The sequence below is a fragment of the Mustelus asterias genome, chromosome 19 (assembly GCF_964213995.1).
Source record: "Mustelus asterias chromosome 19, sMusAst1.hap1.1, whole genome shotgun sequence".
NCBI lineage: Eukaryota > Metazoa > Chordata > Chondrichthyes > Carcharhiniformes > Triakidae > Mustelus > Mustelus asterias.
Window position 1 is genome coordinate 25620232 of NC_135819.1, and position 24088 is coordinate 25644319.

The 24088-nt window shown below is 45.9% G+C and overlaps 1 protein-coding gene across 1 annotated transcript in view; it reads left to right on the forward strand.

Annotated features, from left to right (window-relative positions):
• appl2 (adaptor protein, phosphotyrosine interaction, PH domain and leucine zipper containing 2) overlaps positions 1 to 24088 on the forward strand; it is a 230723-nt gene that overhangs the window by 193565 nt on the left and 13070 nt on the right. The window contains exons 17-18 of the mRNA XM_078235147.1: positions 4188 to 4362; positions 23954 to 23990. Coding sequence (XP_078091273.1) covers positions 4188 to 4362; positions 23954 to 23990 — 212 coding nt within the window. The remainder of the gene's footprint in view (positions 1 to 4187; positions 4363 to 23953; positions 23991 to 24088) is intronic.

Here is a 24088-nt window from a genome sequence, read left to right on the forward strand (position 1 = left end):
TATTAAAAATGTGGTCTCACCAAGGTCCTGTACAGTTGCAGCATAACCCCACGGCTCTTAAATTCAAACCCCCTGTTAATAAACTATAGGCCTTCTTCACGGCTCTATCCACTTGAGTGGCAACCTTCAGAGATCTGTGGATATGAACCCCAAGATCTCTCTGTTCCTCCACATTCCTCAGAACCCCACCTTTGACCCTGTAATCCACATTCAAATTTGTCCTATCGAAATGAATCACCTCGCACTTATCAGGGTTCAACTCCATCTGCCATTTTTCGGCCCAGCCCTGCATCCTATCAATGTCTCTTTGCAGCCGACAACAGCCCTCCACCTCATCCACTACTCCACCAATCTTGGTGTCATCCGCAAATTTACTGATCCACCCTTCAGCCCCCTCCTCCAAGTCATTGATTAAAATCACAAATAGCAGAGGACCCAGCACTGATCCTTGTGGTACACCGCTGGTAACTGGTCTCCAGTCTGAAAATTTTCCATCCACCACCACCCTCTGTCTTCTATGAGATAGCCAGTTACTTATCCAATCGGCCAAATTTCCCTCTATCCCACACCTCCTTACTTTCTTCATGAGTCGACCATGGGGGACCTTATCAAACGCCTTACTAAAATCCATGTATATGACATCAACTGCTCTACCTTCATCGACACACTTAGTTACATCCTCAAAAAATTCAATCAAATTTGTGAGGCAAGACTTACCCTTCACAAATCCGTGTTGACTATCCCGGATTAAGCTGCATCTTTCTAAATGGTCGTAAATCCTATCCCTCAGGACCTTTTCCATTAACTTACCGACCACTGAAGTAAGACTATAATTACCAGGGTCATTCCTATTTCCTTTCTTGAACAGAGGAACAACATTCGCCACTCTCCAGTCCTCTGGCACTATCCCCGTGGACAGTGAGGACCCAAAGATAAAAGCCAAAGGCTCTGCAATCTCATCCCTTGCCTCCCAAAGAATCCTAGGATATATTTCATCAGGCCCAGGGAACTTATCGACCTTCAGGTTTTTCAAAATTGCTAATACATCTTCCCTCAGAACATTTGCCTCCTCCAGCCTAGCAGCCTATATCACACTCTCATCCTCAAAAACATGGCCCCTCTCCTTGGTGAACACTGAAGAAAAGTATTCATTCATCGCCTCTCCTATCTCTTCTGACTCCATGCACAAGTTCCCACGACTGTCCTTGACCGGCCCTAACCTCACTCTGGTCATTCTTTTATTCTTCACATAAGAGTAAAAAGCCTTGGGGTTTTCCTTGATCCGACCCGCCAAGGACTTCTCATGCCCCCTCCTAGCTCTCCTCAGCCCTTTTTTCAGCTCATACCTCGCTAACTTGTAACCCTCAATGGACCCAACTGAATCTTGTTTTCTCATCCTTACATACCTTCCTTCTTCCTCTTGACAAGACATTCAACCTCTTTTGTGAACCATGGTTCCCTCACTCGGCCATTTCCTCCCTGCCTGGCAGGGACATATCTATCAAGGACACGCAGTATTTGTTCCTTGAACAAGCTCCACTTTTCATTTGTGCCTTTCCCTGACAGTTTCTGTTCCCATCTTATGCTCCCTAATTCTTGTCTAATCGCATCATAATTACCCCTCCCCCAATTATAAACCTTGCCCTGCCGTACAGCCCTATCCCTCTCCATTGCAATAACAAAAGACACCGAATTGTGGTCACTATCTCCAAAGTGCTCTCCCACAACCAAATCTAACACTTGGCCCGGTTCATTTCCCAGTACCAAGTCCAATGTAGCTCCACCTCTTGTCGGCCTATCCACATATTGTGTCAGGAAACCCTCCTGCACACACTGTACAAAAACTGCCCCATCCGAACTATTCGACCTATGAAGGTTCCAATCAATATTTGGAAAGTTAAAGTCACCCATGACAACTACCCTGTGACCTCCACACCTATCCATAATCTGCTTTGCAATTTCTTCCTCCACATCTCTATTACTATTTGGGGGCCTATAGACAACTCCTAACAACTTGACCGCTCCTTTCTTATTTCTAACTTCAGCCCATATACCGTGGGCGGCACGGTGGCACTGCTGCTTCACAGCTCCAGGGACCTGGGTTCGATTCCCGGCTTGGGTCACTGTCTGTGTGGAGTTTGCACATTCTCCTTGTGTCTGCGTGGGTTTCCTCCGAGTGCTCCTGTTTCCTCCCACTGTGCAAAGATGTGTGGGTTAGGTGAATTGGTCATGCTAAATTCTCCCTCAGTGTACCCGAACAGGCGCCGCCAGAGTATGGCAACTAGGGGATTTTTACAGTAACTTCACTGCAGTGTTAATGTAAGCCTACTTGTGACTAATAAAGAAACTTTTACTTTAATGTTAAATGCTGTTTAACATCCGCTTAGCGAACCCGGCGCTCAATCATCTGGGCTCCCCTTTATGACCTCACCAGGAAAGGTTCTCGCCGGCGAGGTACAGACATGCTCCCCATGAATGGGGAGCAGTCGACTTGACCTCGCCGGTGGAACCGGAGGCCATTGAGGCCCCCCAGGGAGGCCGAGGACATGGGGGGGTGCCCCTTGGGCAGTGCCTGACTGGCACCTGGGCAATTCCCGCCGGGCAGTGCCTGGAATTGGGGATAATGGGGGAGGGGTTAATGGGGGGAGGGGGCCCACTGCTTTCTGCAGCAATCGGTGGGGAGAGGGAAGGAGGGAGGCCCGTTGTCACTCTGCAGCGAACGGTGGGGGAGGGCAGCGAGGCTGCAATCGGTGAGGGAAGGGGGGGGCCGCAATCGGTCTGGGCAACAGGGGGGTCGGTGGGGGCTATATTTTGGGCCGTGGGCCCCCGCAATTGCAGGAAGGGGGATCTGCTTCAGGCAGCCTGCACTTGCAGGGGCCTGACATCTCTCTGTTTTCTGTCAGACCCCTGCTACTGCTAATGCGCATGTGCAGCATCAGAGGTCTGCACATGTGCACTACCTCCCTCTGCAGGGTTTTGAGCGTGTTAAGCCCCGCCTACAGGCTTCGGCAGCGAGCAACAGGCTCGCTCAGAATTTTTCAGGCAGAGTGCATATGGGGGGCCTGAAACCCAAAAGACAGATCTGAAACTCTCCCAGTTTCATGTCCGCCCAGCACTTAGAAATAGAATGGTAAAATCGCCCTCATAGCCAACATTGGTGAGTTGAAGGGAGTGTGCATGAGATGCCAGAGTTGGAGGACCACAGATTTCCCAAAGGAGTACAGGGCAGGAGAGGTTACAAAGATAGGGAGGAGCAAGATCATGGAGTGATTTGACCATGAACATGAGAACTTTGAATTTAAGTTGTTGCCAGATCAGGGCCCACTTTAGGTCAGCAAGTACATGAGTGTCTGGGACTGGTGCAAGTTAGAATATGGGCAGCAAACCTTTGGATGAGGTCAAGTTCACAGAAGGTGGAAGACTGATCGGGGAGCATTGGAGTAGTTGAGCGTGGAGGTAGCAGTCTGTTTACTTTCTGTAAAACAAACTCGCTTACTGATTCACAATCAGGCCTTGTCTCTATGTTTGCCATTTGTTTTTTGGAAGGTTGGAGAAGTGGGTGCAGGCTCATATGTAGAAACATGAAAGCCAGTTCAAATCACAAAGGGGCCTCAGGGTTCATTACAATATAATTAGACATTCCTGAGAGTAAGGCACAGGAACCACTTACAAAGTACCGTATACTGACATACCTGAGAGTATCTAAGGCTGATCTTAAACCTGTAACTAGTACACTGAAACAAAGCACCCAGGGGTAAACTAAGAGGTGCCTCACTGCAAGGTTAGAATTAGATGGAAAGTTTTCCGGTTAAATTCAGATGGAAGGTCTGCTGGTTGGAATCGGACAGTCTCCAGGTTGGGTTGGAAGATTATTCCGCTATTTTACTGATAGTGAACCAGCAAGGGCAGTGACACTGTTTTGAGTTCACATAGACTCTGTCTTCTGGGAGTGTAAATCATATGATTGATCATTGAAGATCATTGTTCTGAAGGGCCTGCACTCAAAATGGTAACATTCTTGCTAATGTTTTGCCGTGTATTATATTGAGTATCACGGTCATAATTGAAGCCCTTAATTTAGATTTCCCTTTAGATGCAAACGCGTATGGAAATTGTGGAATGAGATTGATACTAAGCTTTGTAGCACCAATATTCTAACACATTTAGCATTTAACTTTTTTTTACAGATTTGCTTCTGCACCAAGTGTTTACAGTCAGGTTTTTAGGCTCCATAGAAGCCAGAACTGATCAGAGTGATGAGTTGATCTATGAGACAATGAGGCAAGTTTTGGCCGCACGTGCTATCCATAATGTCTTCCGTATGGTCGAGTTTCAGATGGTTGTCAGCTCCCGGGAACTGAGGTAAATTATCTTCCAACTACTCCTGTTATAAAGCTGTTAACTACACGTTTCACTTTCCTCTCAATCCAGGACTTGTCTTTTTGAATTTTAGTTTCCTTATTTAGTTTGGCCTTTACTTTTGAAGTAATATTTTAAGTTTAAAGTGAAATCTCGAAGTGGGCTGCTAAGGAGTCTGGGAAGGGTTTTTTAAGCGCGCGAAGTATAAAAGGTAGGCTGCAGTATACAGCGGGCAGCGTCGGGAGCGGGCAGTGGAGTGAGTGGGAAGCAGAGTGTGAGCTATAAGGCTTTGGCTCACAGGGCTTCGGGGGACAGGGCGAGCAGGGGTGAGTTTAATTCATTTTTGCTGTTTCTACCTGGTACTGGCAAGGTATCTAGAGGGGATGGGTGTGCAGGCAGTGCTATGTTCCTCTTGCAGTATGTTTGAGGTGAGGGACCACGACAGTGTCCCTGCTGATTACATCTGTGGGAAGTGCACCCATCTGCAGCTCCTCCAAAACCGTGTTAGGGAACTGGAGCTGGAGTTGGATGAACTTAGGATCATTAGGGACGCAGAGGTGGCCATAGACAGAAGCTTTAGGAATACAGTTACTCCGAGGAATGAAAACAGATGGGTGACGGTGAGAGGGGCTGGGAGGAAGCAGTCCGTGCAGGGATCCCCGGTGGTCGTTCCCCTTAGCAACAAGTATTCCGCTTTGGATACGGTTGAGGGGGATGACATACCAGTGGTGAGCCGCAGTGAGAGGATCTCCAGCACTGTGTCCGTCTCTGTGGCTCGGGAGGGTAAGGGGCAGAGCGGGAGGGCAATAGTTATTGGGGACTCGTTAGTTAGAGGGATAGATAGGAGGTTCTGTGGCAGCAAAAGAGACTCACGGATGGTATGTTGCCTACCGGATGCCAAGGTCCGTGACGTCTCAGACCGTGTTTTCCGGATTCTGAAGGGGGAGGGGAAACAGTCACAAGTCGTGGTACACATTGGTACCAATGACATAGGTAAGAGAAGGGACGGGGATTTAAAGCAGGAATTTCTGGAGCTGGGCTGGAAGCTGAGAGCCAAGACAAAACATGTGGTCATCTCTGGTACGTTGCCGGTGCCACGTGATAGCGAGATGAGGAACAGGGAGAGAGTGCAGTTAAACATGTGGTTGCAGGGATGGTGTAGGAGGGAGGGTTTCAGATACGTGGATAATTGGAACACATTCTGGGGAAGGTGGGACCTGTACAAACAGGACGGCGTGCACCTGAACCAGAGGGGCACCAATATCCTAGGAGGGAAATTTGCTACGGCTCTTCAGGGGGGTTTAAACTAATTTGTCAGGGGAGTGGGAAAAGGAGTTGTAGTCCAGAGGTCAGTGAGGGTGGTGAGGTATTGGGGAAGGTATCAGGGTCAAGGGTGGGTACCGGTAGACAGGAAGGTGGGTTGAAGTGTGTCTACTTCAATGCAAGGAGCATCCCGAACAAGGTAGATGAAGTTGGGACGTGGATTGGTACTTGGGACTACGATGTTGTGGCCATTACGGAGACGTGGGTAGAACAAAGACAGGAATGGTTGTTGGACGTTCCGGGGTATAGATGTTTCAGTAAGAGTAGGGAAGGTGGTAAAAGAGGTGGTGGAATCACATTGTTAATCAAGGATAGTTTAGCGGCTGCAGAAAGGCACTTCGAGGGGGATCTGCACACTGAGGTAATATGGGCTGAGGTGAGGAATAGGAAAGGAGCGGTCACGTTGTTAGGAGTTTATTATAGGCCTCCAAATAGTAATAGAGATGTGGAGGAAGAAATTGCTAAGCAGATTATGGATATGTGTGGGGGTCACAGGGTAGTTGTCATGGGTGACTTTAACTTTCCAAATATTGATTGGAACCTTTGTAGGTCAAATAGTTCAGATGGGGCAGTTTTTGTGCAGTGTGTGCAGGAGGGTTTCCTGACACAATATGTGGATAGGCCGACAAGAGGTGAAGCCACATTGGATTTGGTACTGGGAAATGAACCGGGCCAAGTGTTAGATTTGGTTGTGGGAGAGCACTTTGGAGATAGTGACCACAATTCGGTGTCTTTGGTGATTGCAATGGAGAGGGATAGGGCCGTACGGCAGGGCAAGGTTTACAATTGGGGGAGAGGTAATTATGATGCGATTATGCAAGAATTTGGGGGCATAAGTTGCGAACAGAAACTGTCAGGGAAAGGAACTAATGAAAAGTGGAACTTTTTCAAGGAACAAATACTGGGTGTCCTTGATAGGTATGTCCCTGTCAGCCAGGGAGGAAATGGCCGAGTGAGGGAACCATGGTTCACGAAAGAGGTGGAATGTCTTGTGAAAAGGAAGAGGGAAGCTTATGTAGGGATGAGGAAACAAGGTTCAGATGGTTCGATTGAGGGTTACAAGTTAGCAAGGAATGAGCTGAAAAAGGGGCTTAGGAGAGCTAGGAGGGGACACGGGAAGTCCTTGGCGGGTCCGATCAAGGAAAACCCCAAGACTTTTTACTCTTATGTGAGGAATAAAAGAATGACCAGGGTGAGGTTAGGGCCGGTCAAGGACAGTAGTGGGAACTTGTGTATGGAGTCAGTAGAGATAGGCGAGGTGATGAATGAATACTTTTCTTCACTATTCACCAAGGAGAGGGGCCATGTTTTTGAGGAAGAGAAGGTGTTACAGGCTAATAGGCTGGAGGAAATAAATGTTCGGAGGGAGGATGTCCTGGCAGTTTTGAATAAACTGAAGGTCGATAAGTCCCCTGGGCCTCATGAAATGTATCCTAGGATTCTTTGGGAGGCAAGGGATGAGATTGCAGAGCCTTTGACTTTGATCTTTGGGTCCTCGCTGTCCACGGGGATGGTGCCAGAGGACTGGAGAATGGCGAATGTTGTCCCTCTGTTTAAGAAAGGGAATAGAAATGACCCTGGTAATTATAGACCGGTTAGTCTTACTTCGGTGGTTGGTAAATTGATGGAAAAGGTCCTTAGAGATGGGATTTACGACCATTTAGAAAGATGTGGATTAATCCGGGATAGTCAGCACGGATTCGTGAAGGGCAAGTCGTGCCTCACAAATTTGATGGAATTTTTTGAGGAGGTAACTAAGTGTGTTGATGAAGGTAGGGCAGTTGATGTCATATACATGGATTTTAGTAAGGCGTTTGATAAGGTCCCCCATGGTCGGCTTATGATGAAAGTGAGGAGGTGTGGGATAGAGGGAAAGTTGGCCGATTGGATAGGTAACTGGCTGTCTGATCGAAGACAGAGGGTGGTGGTGGATGGAAAATTTTTGGATTGGAGGCAGGTTGCTAGTGGAGTGCCGCAGGGATCAGTGCTTGGTCCTCTGCTCTTTGTGATTTTTATTAATGACTTAGAGGAGGGGGCTGAAGGGTGGATCAGTAAATTTGCTGATGACACCAAGATTGGTGGAGTAGTGGATGAGGTGGAGGGCTGTTGTAGGCTGCAAAGAGACATAGATAGGATGCAAAGCTGGGCTGAAAAATGGCAAATGGAGTTTAACCCTGATAAATGTGAGGTGATCCATTTTGGTAGGACTAATTTAAATGTGGATTACAGGGTCAAAGGTAGGGTTCTGAAGACTGGAGGAACAGAGAGATCTTGGGGTCCATAAAGGTTCTCTAAAGGTTGCCACTCAAGTGGATAGAGCTGTGAAGAAGGCCTATAGTGTGTTAGCTTTTATTAACAGGGGGTTGGAGTTTAAGAGCTGTGGGGTTATGCTGCAACTGCACAGGACCTTGGTGAGACCACATTTGGAATATTGTGTGCAGTTCTGGTCACCTCACTATAAGTAGGATGTGGAAGCGCTGGAAAGAGTGCAGAGGAGATTTACCAGGATGCTGCCTGGTTTGGAGGGTAGGTCTTATGAGGAAAGGTTGAGGGAGCTCGGGCTGTTCTCTCTGGAGCGGAGGAGGCTGAGGGGAGACTTAATAGAGGTTTATAAAATGATGAAGGGGATAGATCGAGTGAACGTTCAAAGACCATTTCCTCGGGTGGATGGAGCTATTACAAGGGGGCATAACTATAGGGCTCGTGGTGGGAGATACAGGAAGGATATCCGAGGTAGGTTCTTTACGCAGAGAGTCGTTGGGGTGTGGAATGGACTGCCTGCAGTGATAGTGGAGTCAGACACTTTAGGAACATTTAAGCGGTTATTGGATAGGCACATGGAGCACACCAGGATGATAGGGAGTGAGATAGCTTGATCTTGGTTTCAGATAAAGCTCGGCACAACATCGTGGGCCGAAGGGCCTGTTCTGTGCTGTACTGTTCTATGTTCTATTTTATATCAGACTATGCACTTTGTGTAAGGTTCAATAAAACATTATATTCAACTTTGATTCGAAAGATAAAGGGATTTTTCAAGGCTTCAAATGTCATCATGTTTATTGACATTTAAGACAGTTATATTAACACATACTTTTGCATCTAGTATTCAGACTTTTAGGCGGGATTTTCCTCCCACTCTCGCCCCAAAACCTGAAAATTCCACCCGAGGTTAATGGACCTTTCCATGGTCCACCCCTCACCCACTCCGATTCCCGTGGTGGACAGAATGGTAAAATTTGCCCCTTAATGTTTACTACATGGGCTTCAAAACATTGCACAAATTGTGAAAGAAACAAGAAAATGGAGACTGGGCCACTGTGATAAGATCATGGAATGGGGGTTAGGAACTCAGGAGGGCTTGACAGGAGCAGGCAGCACTTGTACAACCCAGCAGTTAACAAGCTCAGCCATCCTGACAACAATGTGCCTGCGTAAAAAGTGAAAGATAGAAACGGTGCAAAGACCCCAGTCATGTGACCCAGAGCAGGACACCATACTCGAGAAGAGCCCCAGGCAGAAGGCGAGGGATCAGGAAGAGGTCCCAGCTGAGAACAAGGAGGAACAAAAAGCAGACTCCAACCAGAAAAGGGCTGCGGTTGGCAGACCTTAAGTAGAACATAGAACAGTACAGCACAGTACAGGCCCTTCGGCCCTCGATGTTGTGCCGAGCTTTGTCCGAAACCAAGAGCAAACTATCCCACTCCCCATCATTCTGGTATGCTCCATGTGCCTATCCAATAACCACTTGAAAGTTCCTAAAGTGTCCGACTCCACTATCACAGCAGGCAGAACATTCCACACCCCAACCACTCTCTGAGTAAAGAACCTACCCTCGGACATCCCTCCTATATCTCCAACCATGAACCTTATAGTTATGCACCCTAGTAACAGCTACATTCACCCGAGGAAATAGTCTCTGAACGTCCACTCTATCTATCCCCCTTATCATCTTATAAACCTCTATTAAGTGGCCCCTCATTCTCCTCTGCTCCAAAGAAAAAGGCCCCAACTCCCTCAACCTTTCCTCATAAGACCTACCCTCCAAACCAGGCAGTATCCTGGTAAATCTCCTCTGCACTCCCTCCAATGCTTCCACATCCTTCTTATAGTGAGGTGAGCAGAACTGCACGCAATATTCCAAATGTGGTCTCACCAAGGTCCTGTACAGTTGCAGCATAACCCCACGGCTCTTAAACTCCAACCCCCTGTTAATAAACGCCAACACACAATAGGCCTTCTTCACGGCTCTATCCACTTGAGTGGCAACCTTCAGAGATCTGTGGATATGAACCCCAAGATCTCTCTGTTCCTCCACATTCCTCAGAACCCTACCTTTGACCCTGTAATCCGCATTCAAATTTGTCCTACCAAAATGAATCACCTCGCACTTATCAGGGTTAAACTCCATCTGCCATTTTTCGGCCCAGCTCTGCATCCTATCAATGTCTCTCCGCAGCCTACAACAGCCCTCCATCTCATCCACTACTCCACCAATCTTGGTGTCATCAGCAAATTTACTGACCCAAATTTACTGAAGCTGTCCAAGTTTTTCTTAAATGTTAAAAGCATTTACCACTTTATCCGGCAGCTCATTCCACACTCCCACCACTCTCTGCGTGAAGAAGCCCCCCCTAATATTCCCTTTAAACTTTTCTCCTTTCACCCTTAACCCATGCCCTCTGGTTTTTTTCTTCCCTAGCCTCAGCGGATAAAGCCTGCTTGCATTCACTCTATCTATACCCATCAAAATCTTATACACCCCTATCAAATCTCCCCTCAATCTTCTACGCTCCAGGGAATAAAGTCCCAACCTATTCAATCTCTCTCTGTAACTCAGCTTCTCAAGTCCCGGTAACATCCTTGTGAACCTTCTCTGCACTCTTTCAACCTTATTTACATCCTTCCTGTAACTAGGTGACCAAAACTGTACACAATACTCCAAATTCGGCCTCACCAATGCCTTATATAACCTTACCATAACACTCCAACTTTTATACTCGATACTCCGATTTATAAAGGCCAATGTACCAAAGGCACTCTTTACGACCCTATCCACCTGTGACGTCACTTTTAGGGAATTCTGTACCTGTATTCCCAGATCCCTCAGTTCAACTGCACTCTTCAGAGTCCTACCATTTACCCTGTACCTTCTACTTTGCTTTGTCCTTCCAAAGTGCAATATCTCACACTTGTCTGCGTTAAATTCCATTTGCCATTTTTCAGCCCATTTTTCTAGTTGGTCCAAATCCATCTGCAAGCTTTGAAAACCTTCCTCACTGTCCACTAGAGCATAGAACATTACAGCGCAGTACAGGCCCTTCGGCCCTCAATGTTGCGCCGACCTGTGAAACCAATCTAAAGCCCATCTAACCTACACTATTCCAATATCATCCATATGTTTATCCAATGACCCTTTAAATGCCCTTAACGTTGACGAGTCCACTACTGTTGCAGGCAGGGCATTGCACGCCCTTACTACTCTCTGAGTAAAGAACCAACCTCTGACATCTGTCCTATATCTATCACCCCTCAATTTAAAGCTATGCCCCCTCATGCTAGCCATCACCATCCGAGGAAAAAGGCTCTCACTGTCCACCCAACCTAATCCTCTGATCATCTTGTATGCCTCTATTAAGTCACCTCTTAACCTTCTTCTCTCTAACAAAAACAGCCTCAAGTCACTCAGCCTTTCTCATAAGACCTTCCCACCATACCAGGCAACATCCTGGTAAATCTCCTCTGCACCCTTTCCAATGCTTCCACATCCTTCTTATAATGCGGTGACCAGAACTGTACGCAATACTCCAAGTGCGGCCGCACCAGAGTTTTGTACAGCTGCAACATGACATCATGGCTCTGAAACTCAATCCCTCTACCAATAAAAGCTAACACACTGTACACCTTCTTAACAACCCTATCAACCTGGGTGCCAACTTTCAGGGATCTATGCACATAGACACTGAGAACTCTCTGCTCATCCACACTACCAAGTATCTTACCATTAGCCCAGTACTCTGTATTCTTGTTACTCCTTCCAAAGTGAATCACCTCACACTTTTCCACATGAAACTCCATTTGCCACCTCTCAGCCCAGCTCTGCAGCTTATCTATGTCCCTCTGTAACCTGCAACATCCTTCCGCACTGTCCACAACTCCACCGACTTTAGTGTCATCCGCAAATTTACTAACCCAGCCTTCTACACCCTCACCCCCATTTTATAAAAATGACAAACAGCAGTGGCCCCAAAACAGATCCTTGTGGTACACCACTAGTAACTGAACTCCAGGATGAACATTTCCCATCAACTACCACCCTCTGTCTTCTTACAGCTAGCCAATTTCTGATCCAAACCGCAAAATCACCCTCAATCCCATGCCTCCATATTTTCTGCATTAGCCAACCAAGGGGAACCTTATCAAATGCTTTACTGAAATCCATATACACCACAATTCGATTACGTTTACTTTAGCGATGGAAAGGGATAGGTATATACCAAAGGGCAAGAGTTATGGCTGGGGGAAAGGAAATTATGATGCGATTAGGCGAGATTTAGCTGGCATAGGTTGGGGAAGGAAACTGCAGGGGATGGGCACAATTGAAATGTGGAACTTGTTCAAGGAACAGCTACTACGCGTCCTTGATAAATATGTACCTGTCAGGCAGGGAGGAAGCAGACGTGTGAGGGAACCGTGGTTTACTAAGGAGGTTGAATCTCTTGTGAAGAGGAAGAAGGAGACTTATGTTAAGATGAGACGTGAAGGCTCAGTTAGGGAGCTTGAGAGTTACAAGTTAGCCAGGAAGGACCTGAAGAAAGAGTTAAGAAGAACCAGGAGGGGACATGAGAAGTCTTTGGCGGGTAGGATCAAGGAAAACTCTAAAGCTTTCTATAGGTATGTCAGGAGTAAAAGAATGACTCGGGTAAGATTAGGGCCAGTCAAGGACAGGAGTGGGAAGTTGTGCGTGCAGTCTGAAGAGATAGGAGAGGCACTAAATGAATATTTTTCGTCAGTATTCACACTGGAGAGGGACAGTGTTGTTGAGGGGAGTACTGAGATGCAGGCTGTTGGACTGGATGGGATTGATGTTCATAAGGAGGAGGTGTTAGCAATTCTGGAAAGGGTAAAAATAGATAAGTCCCCTGGGCCGGATGGGATTTATCATCACCTAGAAAGGAATAATTTGATTAGGGATAGTCAATACGGTTTTGTGAAGGGTAGGTCGTGCCTCACAAACCTTATTAAGTTCTTTGAGAAGGTGACCAAAGAGGTGGATGAGGGTAAAGCGGTTGATGTGGTGTATATGGATTTCAGCAAAGCGTTTGACAAGGTTCCCCATGGTAAGCTTTTACAGAAAATACGGACACATGGGATTGAGGGTGATTTAGTGGTTTGGATCAGGAATTGGCTAGCTGTAAGAAAACAAAGGGTGGTGGTTGATGGGAAATATTCATCCTGGAGTTCAGTTACTAGTGGTGTACCGCACGGATCTGTTTTGGGGCCACTGCTGTTTGTCATTTTTATTAATGACTTGGATGAGGGCGTGGAAGGATGGATTAGTAAATTTGCGGATGACACTAAAGTCGGTGGAGTTGTAGACAGTGCGGAGGGAAGTGGCAGGTTACAGAGGGACATAGATAAGCTGCAGAGCTGGGCTGAGAGGTGGCAAATGGAGTTTAATGCGGAAAAGTGTGAGGTGATTCACTTTGGAAGGAGTAACAGGAATACAGAGTACTGGGCTAATGGTAAGATACCTGGTAGTGTGGATGAACAGAGGGATCTGGGTGTCCATGTGCATAGATCCCTGAAAGTTGGCACCCAGGTTGATAGGGTTGTTAAGAAGGCGTACGGTGTGTTAGCTTTTACTGGTAGAGGGATTGAGTTTCGGAGCCAGGAGGTCATGCTGCAACTGTACAAAACTCTGGTGCGGCCGCATTTGGAGTATTGCGTACAGTTCTGGTCGCCGTATTATAGGAAAGATGTGGAAGTGTTGGAAAGGGTGCAGAGGAGATTTACCAGGATGTTGCCTGGTATGGTGGGAAAATCATATGAGGAAAGGCTGAGGGTCTTGAGGTTGTTTTCGTTAGAGAGAAGAAGGTTAAAGGGTGACTTAATAGAGGCATACAAGATGATCAGAGGATTAGATAGGGTGGATAGTGAGAGCCTTTTTCCTCGGATGGTGTTGGCTAGCACGAGGGGACATAGCTTTAAATTGAGGGGTGAGAGATATAGGACAGATGTTAGAGGTAGGTTCTTTACTCAGAGAGTAGTAAGGGCGTGGAATGCCCTGCCTGCAGCAGTGGTGGACTCGTCAACGTTGAGAGCGTTCAAGTGGTTATTGGATAAACATATGAATGATATTGGAATAGTGTAGATTAGAGGGGCTTTAGATTGGTGCCACTGGTCGGCGCAACATCGAGGGCCGAAGGGCCTGTACTGCGCTGTAATGTTCTATGTATACCCAGCGACAGAACGTTCCTAACTAAGCTCCCATGAGGGACCTTGTCAAAGGCCTTGCTGAAATCCAGGTGGACAACATCCACCGCCTTCCCTTCATCCACTTTCCTGGTAGCCTCCTCAAAAAACTCCAATAGATTGGTCAAACATGACCTACCACACACAAAGCCATGTTGACTCTCCCTAATAAGTACCTGTCTATCCAAATATATGTAGATCCTATCCCTTATCACACCTTCCAATAACTTGCCCACCACCGACGTGAAACTTACTGGCCTATAATTTCCCGGATTTCTTTTGGAACCTTTTTTAAACAACGGAACAACATAAGCCACCCTCCAATCATCCGGCACCTCCCCGTGAATACTGACATTTTAAATATGTCTGCCAGGGCCCCTGCAAGTTCAACACTAGCTTCCCTCAAGGTCCGTGGGAATACCCTGTCCGGTCCTGGGGATTTATCCACTCTGATTTGCCTCAAGACAGCAACCACCTCCTCCCCTTTAATCTGTAAAGGTTCCATGACCTCCCTACCTGTTTGCCCTATTTCCGTAGACTCCATGCCCGTTTCCTCAGTAAATACAGATGCAAAAAAACCATTTAGTATCTCCCCATCTCTTTTGGTTCCATACACAGTCTACCACTCTGGTCTTCAAGAGGACCAATTTTATCCCTCACTATCCTTTTGCTCCTAACATACCTATAGAAGCTCTTTGGATTTTCCTTCACTCTGTCTGCCAAAGCAACCTCATGTCTTCTTTTAGCCCTCCTGACTTCCCTCTTAAGTAGCTTCTTGCACTTTTTATACTCCTCGAGCATCTGATCTGTTCCTTGCTGCCTGTGCATTTCATACAACTCTCTCTTCCTCTTCATCAGTGTTACAATCTCCCTCGAGAACCAAAGAACAAAGAACAATACAGCACAGGAACAGGCCCTTCGGCCCTCCAAGCCCGCGCCGCTCCCCGGTCCAGGATTGAATCCTGAATCCAGGATCCCCGCCCAATTTTCCAGTCTATCTACATACTAATATCCTATCCACCGAGCTGTCCCTCACAGCTACGATGCTTTGTTCATCACAACCTATTAACTCACCCCCACCCCCCCATTCCAGACCATGTGATCTCCAGGGAGAGGCGAAAACCCAGAGTGAAAACCCCAGGGCCAATATGGGGAAAAAAAATCTGGGAAATTCCTCTCCGACCCCCTGAGGCGATCAAAACGAGTCCAGGAGATCACACTGGCCCTGATCGGAAAATGCTTCCCAACCCTATTCATTTCCACTCCCATGAACACCATCTGAATTCCCTGCCCCCGAGACAGATTCCCAACTATCCGCAGTCTCGCTCTGTACTGGCACCAGCAAGATGATCATAGAATGAAGCCTTGAAACGAGAAACAAAGAACAATTAGCCCGTGCCGCTCCCTGGTCCAAACTAGACCACTCTTTTGTATCCCTCCATTCCCACTCCGTTCATATAGCTGTCTAGATAAGTCTTAAACGTTCCCAGTGTGTCCGCCTCCACCACCTTGCCCGGCAACACATTCCAGGCCCCCACGACCCTCTGTGTAAAATATGTCCTTATAAGGTTCCTTATTCCTATTTACTTTGCCTTTAATCCTGACAGGAACATACAAACTCTGCACTCTCAAAATTTCTCCTTTGAAGGCCTCCCACTTTCCATTTACATCCTTACCAGAGAACAGCCTGTGCCAATCCACACTTCCCAGATCCCTTCTCATTTCATCAAATTTGGGGACTTCTCATGCCCCCTCCTAGCTCTCCTAAGCCCTTTCTTAGCTCATTCCTTGCTACCTTGTAACCCTCAAGCGACCCAACTAAACCTTGTTTTCTCATCCTTACATACGCTTCCTTTTTCCTCTTGACAAGGCATTCAACCTCTTTTGTGAACCATGGTTCCCTCACTCAGCCATTTCCTCCCTGCCTGACAGGGACATGCCCCTCAAGGACACGCAGTATTTGTTCCTTGAACAAGCCACACTTTTCATTTGTGCCTTTCCCTGACAGTTTCTGTTCCCATCTTACGCTCACTAATTCTTGCCTAATCGCATCATAATTACCCCTCCCCCAATTGTAAACCTTGCCCTCCCGTACGGCCCTATCCGTCTCCATTGCAATAACGAAAGACGCCGAATTGTGGTCACTATCTCCAAAGTGCTCTCCCACAACCAAATCTAACACTTGGCCCGGTGCATTTCCCAGTACCAAGTCCAATGTAACCCCACCTCTTGTTGGCCTATCCACATATTGTGTCAGGAAACCCTCCTGCACACACTGTACAAAAACTGCCCCATCCGAACTATTCGACCTATAAAGGTTCCAATCAATATTTGGAAAGTTAAAGTCACCCATGACAACTACCCTGTGACCTCCACACCTATCCATAATCTGCTTTGCAATTTCTTCCTCCACATCTCTATTACTATTTGGGGTCCTATAGAAAACCCCCAACAACGTGACCGCTCCTGTCCTATTTCTAACTTCAGCCCATATTACCTCAGTGTGCAGATCCCCCTCAAACTGCCTTTCTGCAGCCGTTAAACTATCCTTGATTAACAATGCTACTCCTCGACCTCTTTTACCACCTTCCCTACTCTTACCGAAACATCTATACCCCGGAACCTCCAACAACCATTCTTGTCCCTGTTCTAACCATGTCTCCGTAATGGCCACAACATCGTAGTCCCAAGTACCAATCCACGCTCCAAGTTCACCTACCTTATTCCGGATGCACCTTGAAGTAGACACACTTCAACCCACCTTCCTGTCTGCCGGTACACTCCTGCGACCTTGATACCCTCCTCAGTACCTCACTACACTCAACACTGGCTTCTGGACTACAGCTCCTTTTCCCATCCCCCTGACAAATTAGTTTAAACCCCCCCGAAGAGCCGTAGCAGACTTCCCTCCCAGGATATTGGTGCCCCTCTGGTTCAGGTGTAAACCCTCCTGTTTGTACAGGTCCCACCTTCCCCAGAATGTGCTCCAATCGTCCATGTATCTGAAACCCTCCCTCCTACACCATCCCTGCAGCCACGTGTTTATCTGCACTCTCTCCCTGTTCCTCAGCTCGCTAGCACGTGGCGCCGGCAACAAACCAGAGATGACAACATGGTTTGTCCTGGCTCTCAGCTTCCACCCTAGCTCCCTAAATTCCTGTTTTAAATCCCCATCCCTTCTCTTGCCTATGTCGTTGGTACCGATGTGTACCACGACTTGTGACTGTTCCCCCTCCCCCTTAAGGATCCTGAAAACACGGTCCGAGACGTCACGGACCCTGGCACCCGGGAGGCAACATACCATCCGTGAATTTCTTTCGCTGCCACAGAATCTCCTATCTGTCCCTCTAACTATCGAGTCCCCAATAGAGTCATAGAGGTTTACAGCATGGAAACAGGCCCTTCGGCCCAACTTGTCCATGCTGCCCTTTCTTTTTTAAAACCCCTAAGCTAATCCCAATTGCCCGCATTTGGCCCATATCCCTCTATACCCATCTTACCCATGTAACTATCTAAATGCTTTTTAAAAGACAAAATTGTACCCGCCTCTACTACTGCCTCTGGCAGCTTGTTCCAGACACTCACCACCCTCTGTGTGAAAAAATTGCCCCTCTGGACATTTTTGTATCTCTCCCCTCTCACCTTAAACCTAAGCCCTCTAGTTTTAGACTCCCCTACCTTTGGGAAAAGATATTGACTATCTCGCTGATTTGTGCCCCTCATTATTTTATAGACTCTATTAGATCACCCCTCAACCTCCTACGCTCCAGAGAAAAAAGTCCCAGTCTATCCAGCCTCTCCTTATAACTCCATCAAGCCCCGGTAGCATCCTAGTAAATCTTTTCTGCACTTTTTCTGGTTTAATAATATCCTTTCTATAATAAGGTGACCAGAAATGCACACAGTATTCCAAGTGTGGCCTTACCAATGTCTTGTACAACTTCAACAAGACATTCCAACTCCTGTATTCAAAGTTCTGACTGACGAAACTATTGTTTTGTATAAAAATTATATTATTTATATAAACAATAACTATTGCTCTCCTGCTCTCCCCCCTTCCCTTCTGAGCCACAGGGACGGACTCAGTGCTGGAGATCCGGTCACCGCGGCTTACCACTGGTAGGTCATCCCCCTCAACAGTCTCCAAAGCGGTATACTTGTTGCCGAGGGGAACGACCACAGGGGATCCCTGTACTGACTGCTTCCTCCCAGCCCCTCTCACCGTCACCCATCGATTTTCATTCTTCAGAGTTACTACATCCCTGAAACTTCTATCTATGACCACCAAGTAGAAGGGGCTCAGAAGAATGCCTGGTGTGTGTCAGTGGTGGAGGGACTGAATGCTTGTGGATGTGTTAATCAAGCAGTTGCTTTGTCTTGCATGATGTTGAGCTTCTTGCGTGTTGTTGGAGCTGCACTCATCCAGGCAAGTGGAGAGTACTTAATCACACTTCTGACTTGTAAATGGTGAACAGACTTTGGGTAGACAGCAGATGAGTTACTCTTCCCAGAATTCCCAGTGTCTGACTTGCTATTACAACCAGAGAAATGTTACGACACAGAGGCCATTCAGCCGATCATGTCTGTGCCAGTCAAAAAAGAGAGAGACAGAAATGAGCCCCTCATTTTAATCCCACTTTCCGCACCTGACCCATTTGCAGGTTACAGCATTTCAGATGCAGATCCAAGTACCTTTTAAATGATTTGAACACTTCAACCTGAACCACCAGTTCAGGCAGTGAATTCCAGATGCCCATCACCCTCTGGGTGAAAACATTTTTCCTCATGTGCCCTCTAATGATTCTACCAATCTATGCCCCAGTAATTGACCACTCAGCTAAACAAGCTTTTCCTGTCTACCCTTTCTAGGCCCCTCATAATTGCGTACTTTAATTATGTCACCCCTCAGCCTCCTATGTTTGATGGAAAACAATCTAGTCTAGCAAATCTTTCCTCTTAATGCACTTTTCAGGCCCTTGTAGCCACAGTATTCATATGACTGGTCTAGTTAGGTTTATGGTCAATGGTAACCATTGTGGGGGAATTCAGTGATGGTAATGCCATTGAATGTCAAGGGGGCAAAACAAAACTTGCATTTATATAGTGCCTCTCACAACCTCAGTATGTCCCATAGAACTTCACAACCAGTTAAGCACTGCAGGAAATACAGCAGCCAATTTGCACACAGCAAGCCCCCACCACCCTCAGTGTGATAATGACCAGAGAATCTGTTTTAGTCGGTGATTTGAGTGATAAATATTGGTCAGGGCATGAGAGATAACACCCCTATCCTTCAAAATACATCTGAGAGGGCTGAAGGGACCTCAGTTTAAAGTCTCATCTGAAATAGCATCTCCCACTTCAAGCACTCCCTCGACGCTGCAAAGAATTGACAGAGTGCGTCATGGTTCTCTTGTAAAAAGAATGCTGATGAGTGACCTAATGGTCTTTCAAATTCTGAAAGATTTTGATGGAGTGGCTGCAGAGAGAATGTTTCCTCTTGTGGGGAAGAGCAGAACACAATGGCGCAGTGGTTAGCACTGCTGCCTCACAGGGATCCGGGTTCAATTCCCGCCTGGGGTCACTGTCTGTGTGGAGTCTGCACGTTCTCCCCGAGTCTGCGTGTGTTTTCTCTAGGTGCTCCAGTTTCCTCCCACAGTCCAAAGATATGTGGGTTAGGTTGACTGGCCATGTTAAATTAACCCTTAGTGTCAGGGGGACTAGCAGGGTAAATACGCGGGGGTATGGGGATAGGGCCTGGGTGGGATTGTGATCGGTGCAGACTCAATGGGCCAAATGGTCTCCTTCTGCACTGTAGGGATTCTATGATTCTATGAACTGGAGCTCATTGATATAAATAGTCTCCAAGAAATCTAATAGTGAATTGAGAACAAAAGTTTTTGCTGAACCTTTATCAAACTGCAGTTCGGCTACAACTAAAGAATTTAGTTTTAGAAATATGTGAGAATCTTTGAGAGGGTACACCAGAATGTTTCCAGATTTGAGGGATTTTAGCTACAAGTTTAGGTTGGGGAAGCTGAGGCTAGAAAAAGAGATGGAGGGGAGATTTGATGAAGGAATACAAAATTATAACATAGATGAGATAGAAAAACTGATCATACAAGGTGTACAGATTAAAACACAGTGCAGGAGAACTATGAGGAAGAACAGTTTTATGCAGGGTGTGGTAATGACCTGGAACCAAGTGGAAACACAGATGATCAAGGAACTGAAAAGAGAATTGGATGTCACTTGAAGAAAATGAAGCTGCAGGGTGACAGAAATAGAGCAGTGAAATGGGTACAGAGAGCCTGTATGGTTTCAGTATGGTGAATAACTTCCTCCTATATCAATCTGTCACTTCCCTCCAGCCTCACAACCTCACTTTTCAATTCTAGCCTTTTGAGTAACCCTGATTTTAATCACTACACTATTCATCCACCCATCATGGCACCTTTAGTTATCTCATAGAGTCAGATAGCACAGAAGAGGCCCTTTGGCCCATCGAGGCTGCACTGACAAAACTAAATCTACACTAATCCCATTTTCCAGCACTTCTCATTAACGTACTTTTTAAAAAGGTTAATGTTTCCTGCCTCTGCTACCTTCCCAGGCAGTGCATTCCAGACTCGCATCAGCCTCTGGGTGAAAAAATCTTTCCTCAGATCCCTTCTAAATCTTCTGTCCCCCACCGTTAAATTATGCCCCCTCGTTAAGGACCCTCAACGGTGCTTCATATCCACCCTGTCCATACCCTTCATAACCTTAGCCACCTCAGTCAGGTTCTTCCTCAGCCTTCTCTGCTCTAAAGAAAACAATCCAAGTGTATCTAGCCTATCTCCATTGCTCAATTGCTCCGCCCCAGGCAACATCCTGGTGGCTCTCCTCTGCACCCTCTCCAGTGCAATCACATCCTTCTTATAATGAGGCGACCAGAACTGCACACAGTACTTCAGCTGTGGCCTAACCAGTTTTGTACAGCTCCAATATAACACCCTGTTCTTAGAACCTATATCACGACTGATAAAGGCAAGTGTCCCTGTATGTCTACTTAATACCCTGTTAAAAAACTCCCTATCCCTGAATTTTGTACCTACATCATCCTCCTCCCACGTGAAGACCGATGTGAAATATTCCTTTAACACCCCAGCTCCTCACACAGATTGCCTCCTAATGAGTCATAGAGTCATGGAGGTTTACAGCATGGAAACAGGCCCTTTGGCCCAACTTGTCCATGCCACCCTTTTTTTTTAAAACCCCAAAGCTAATGCCAATTGCCCACATTTGGCCCATATCCCTCTATACCCATCGTACCCATGTAACTATCTAAATGCCCTTTAAAAGACAAAATTGTACCCGCCTCTACTACTACCTCTGGCAGCTTGTTCCAGACACTCACCACCCTCTGTGTGAAAAAATTGCCCCTCTGGACACTTTTGTATCTCTCCCCTCTCACCTTAAACCTATGCCCTCTAGTTTTAGGCTCCCCTACCTTTGGGAAAAGATATTGACTATCTAGCTGATCTGTGCCCCTCATTATTTTATAGACCTCTATAAGATCACCCCTCAGCCTCCTACGCTCCAGAGAAAAAAGTCCCAGTCTATCCAGCCTCTCCTTATAACTCAATCCATCAAGTCCCGGTAGCATCCTAGTAAATCTTTTCTGCACTCTTTTTAGTTTAATAATATCCTTTCTATAATAGGGTGACCAGAATTGCACACAGTATTCCAAGTGTGGCCTTACCAATGTCTTGTACAACTTCAACAAGACATTCCAACTCCTGTATTCAATGTTCTGACTGATGAAACTAAGCATGCCGACTGCCTTCTTCACTATGTCCACCTGTGACTCCACTTTCAAGGGGCTATGAACATGTACCCCTCGATCTCTTTGTTCTGTAACTCTCCCCAACGCCCTACCATTAACTGAGTAAGTCCTGCCCTGGTTCAATCTACCAAAATGCATCACCTCGCATTTGTCTAAATTAAACTCCATCTGCCATTCGTCACCCCGCTGTCCCAATTGATCAAGATCCCCTTGCAATTGGAGATAACTTTCTTCACTGTCCACTATGCCACCAATCTTGGTCGCATCTGCAAACTTACTAACCATGCCTCCTATATTCTCATCCAAATCATTAATATAAATGACAAATAATAGTGGACCCAGCACTGATCTCTCAGGCTGGTCACAGGCCAGCCCTACTCTTTCCCTGATTATCCTCTTCCCCTTAATATACTTAGGGAATATCTTGGGATTCTCTCTAATCCTACCCGCCAGTGCTCTTTCATGGTCCCTCCTTACTCTCCTAATTGCTTTCTTAAGTTCCCCCCTGCACTTTCTATACTCCAATTCTCCTTTATGGCCTCTGCTGATTTGCTCCCTTTGTACCTGCTACAAGCTTCTCTTTTGTATCTTATCCAGTCCTGAATATTCCTAGACATCCAGGGTTCTCTGAGCTTGTTGCTCCTACATTTCACCCAAAAGGGAACATATTGGGCCTGTATTCTCCCCAACTGCTCTGCTGCAGATTTTCCCACAAGAGGCTGTTCTCATTCTACTTTGACCAGATCCTGCTTTATTCTAATAAAATTGCCTTCTCGGCCCTAAAGTTTCTGAATTCTTCCCCTAAATCTCTTTGCCTCTCTAGCTTTCTTTTTCTTCTTCAAGACACTCCTTTAAATCTAACTCTTTGACTGAGTTTTGGATTAGCTTACCTCATATCTCCTTATGTGGTGAGGTGTCTCATTTTATTCTCTAAAGCATTGGGATGTTTTATGATGTTATCGGGACTATGCCAGTTGTTGTTGCCTTGATGCTGAAGGTGTATTAATGTCTGTCTTATTTACAGCTGTAAGTAGGACAATGATTAATTTAAATATTAAAATCAGTCATTTGAAAGTTTCCTTTTCCACAATGGTCGTGTTAATCAAAGGCTTCTGTTTGCTGTCAAGATTCAACTTTTGAAATATGCTTTTTAAATTAAGGGAAGACATTCTCGGTATCTCAGCTTCATATCATTTTTGAAGTTTACAGATAACTTATAACTCTTACCAGTATCTCAAGTAACAACAGGTTGTGAATTTGTGTATTTTCCCCATGCAGTTTTTCAAAATGTATACATTTTAATTGAATAAAATTGTGATGCAACTAAATCGATATGGTGAGCGACTACACGAGGCCCTCGATCATTTGTCTAGTTTCCTAAGATGCATCAGTAGCATATAAATTACACATACTGCAAATGGTCAAATAGTTGAATTGACTTTCAATTGACAGTTACCATTCCAGGCTAAAATATCAAGCACTTCTCATTACAGCACCTAGACTGATCTTCCCTCACCCCCCACCTAGTTACATTGCCCAGAGACACAGCCGATACTGACCCATTCCTGACAAAATATATCAAATCCAAGCCAGCTGGAGGCTTCAAATAATTTTTAATGACAGTATGAAAATATTGTTACTGGGAGTAACTGGTGGACAACAATTGTTAGAACTAAATGCTAGATTTTATTACAGATTAACATTCTGAAATGATTTTTCATAATTTTTCTTCAAATGTAACATTTTAAAAATAAAATTTAGAACGTGCGATTGTAAAGTTTTCTTTTTTAAGTGAGATTGAATAGTAATTGTGCAGCCAGCACAGTTTAAATTGGGGATGTGAATTTCTTATGTGAACATTTAATTTATCCTCAAGGCATTTATGTGTAAAATCAAAAGCAATAGGGGTAATGATTAGGACTGTCAACTATAGTTTAGTGATGGTAGATAAATAATTATATTTGGTTACAGATTCATCGATCCACAAACCCAAATTACAAAAGCAAGTGTGAGTAACAAAATCTTTTTCCTGTTTTACCTTCTGTACAAGCATTCTCTCTACTGTTACTGCGATTGAATGTTCCTGCACATAACTCTGCTTCCAAA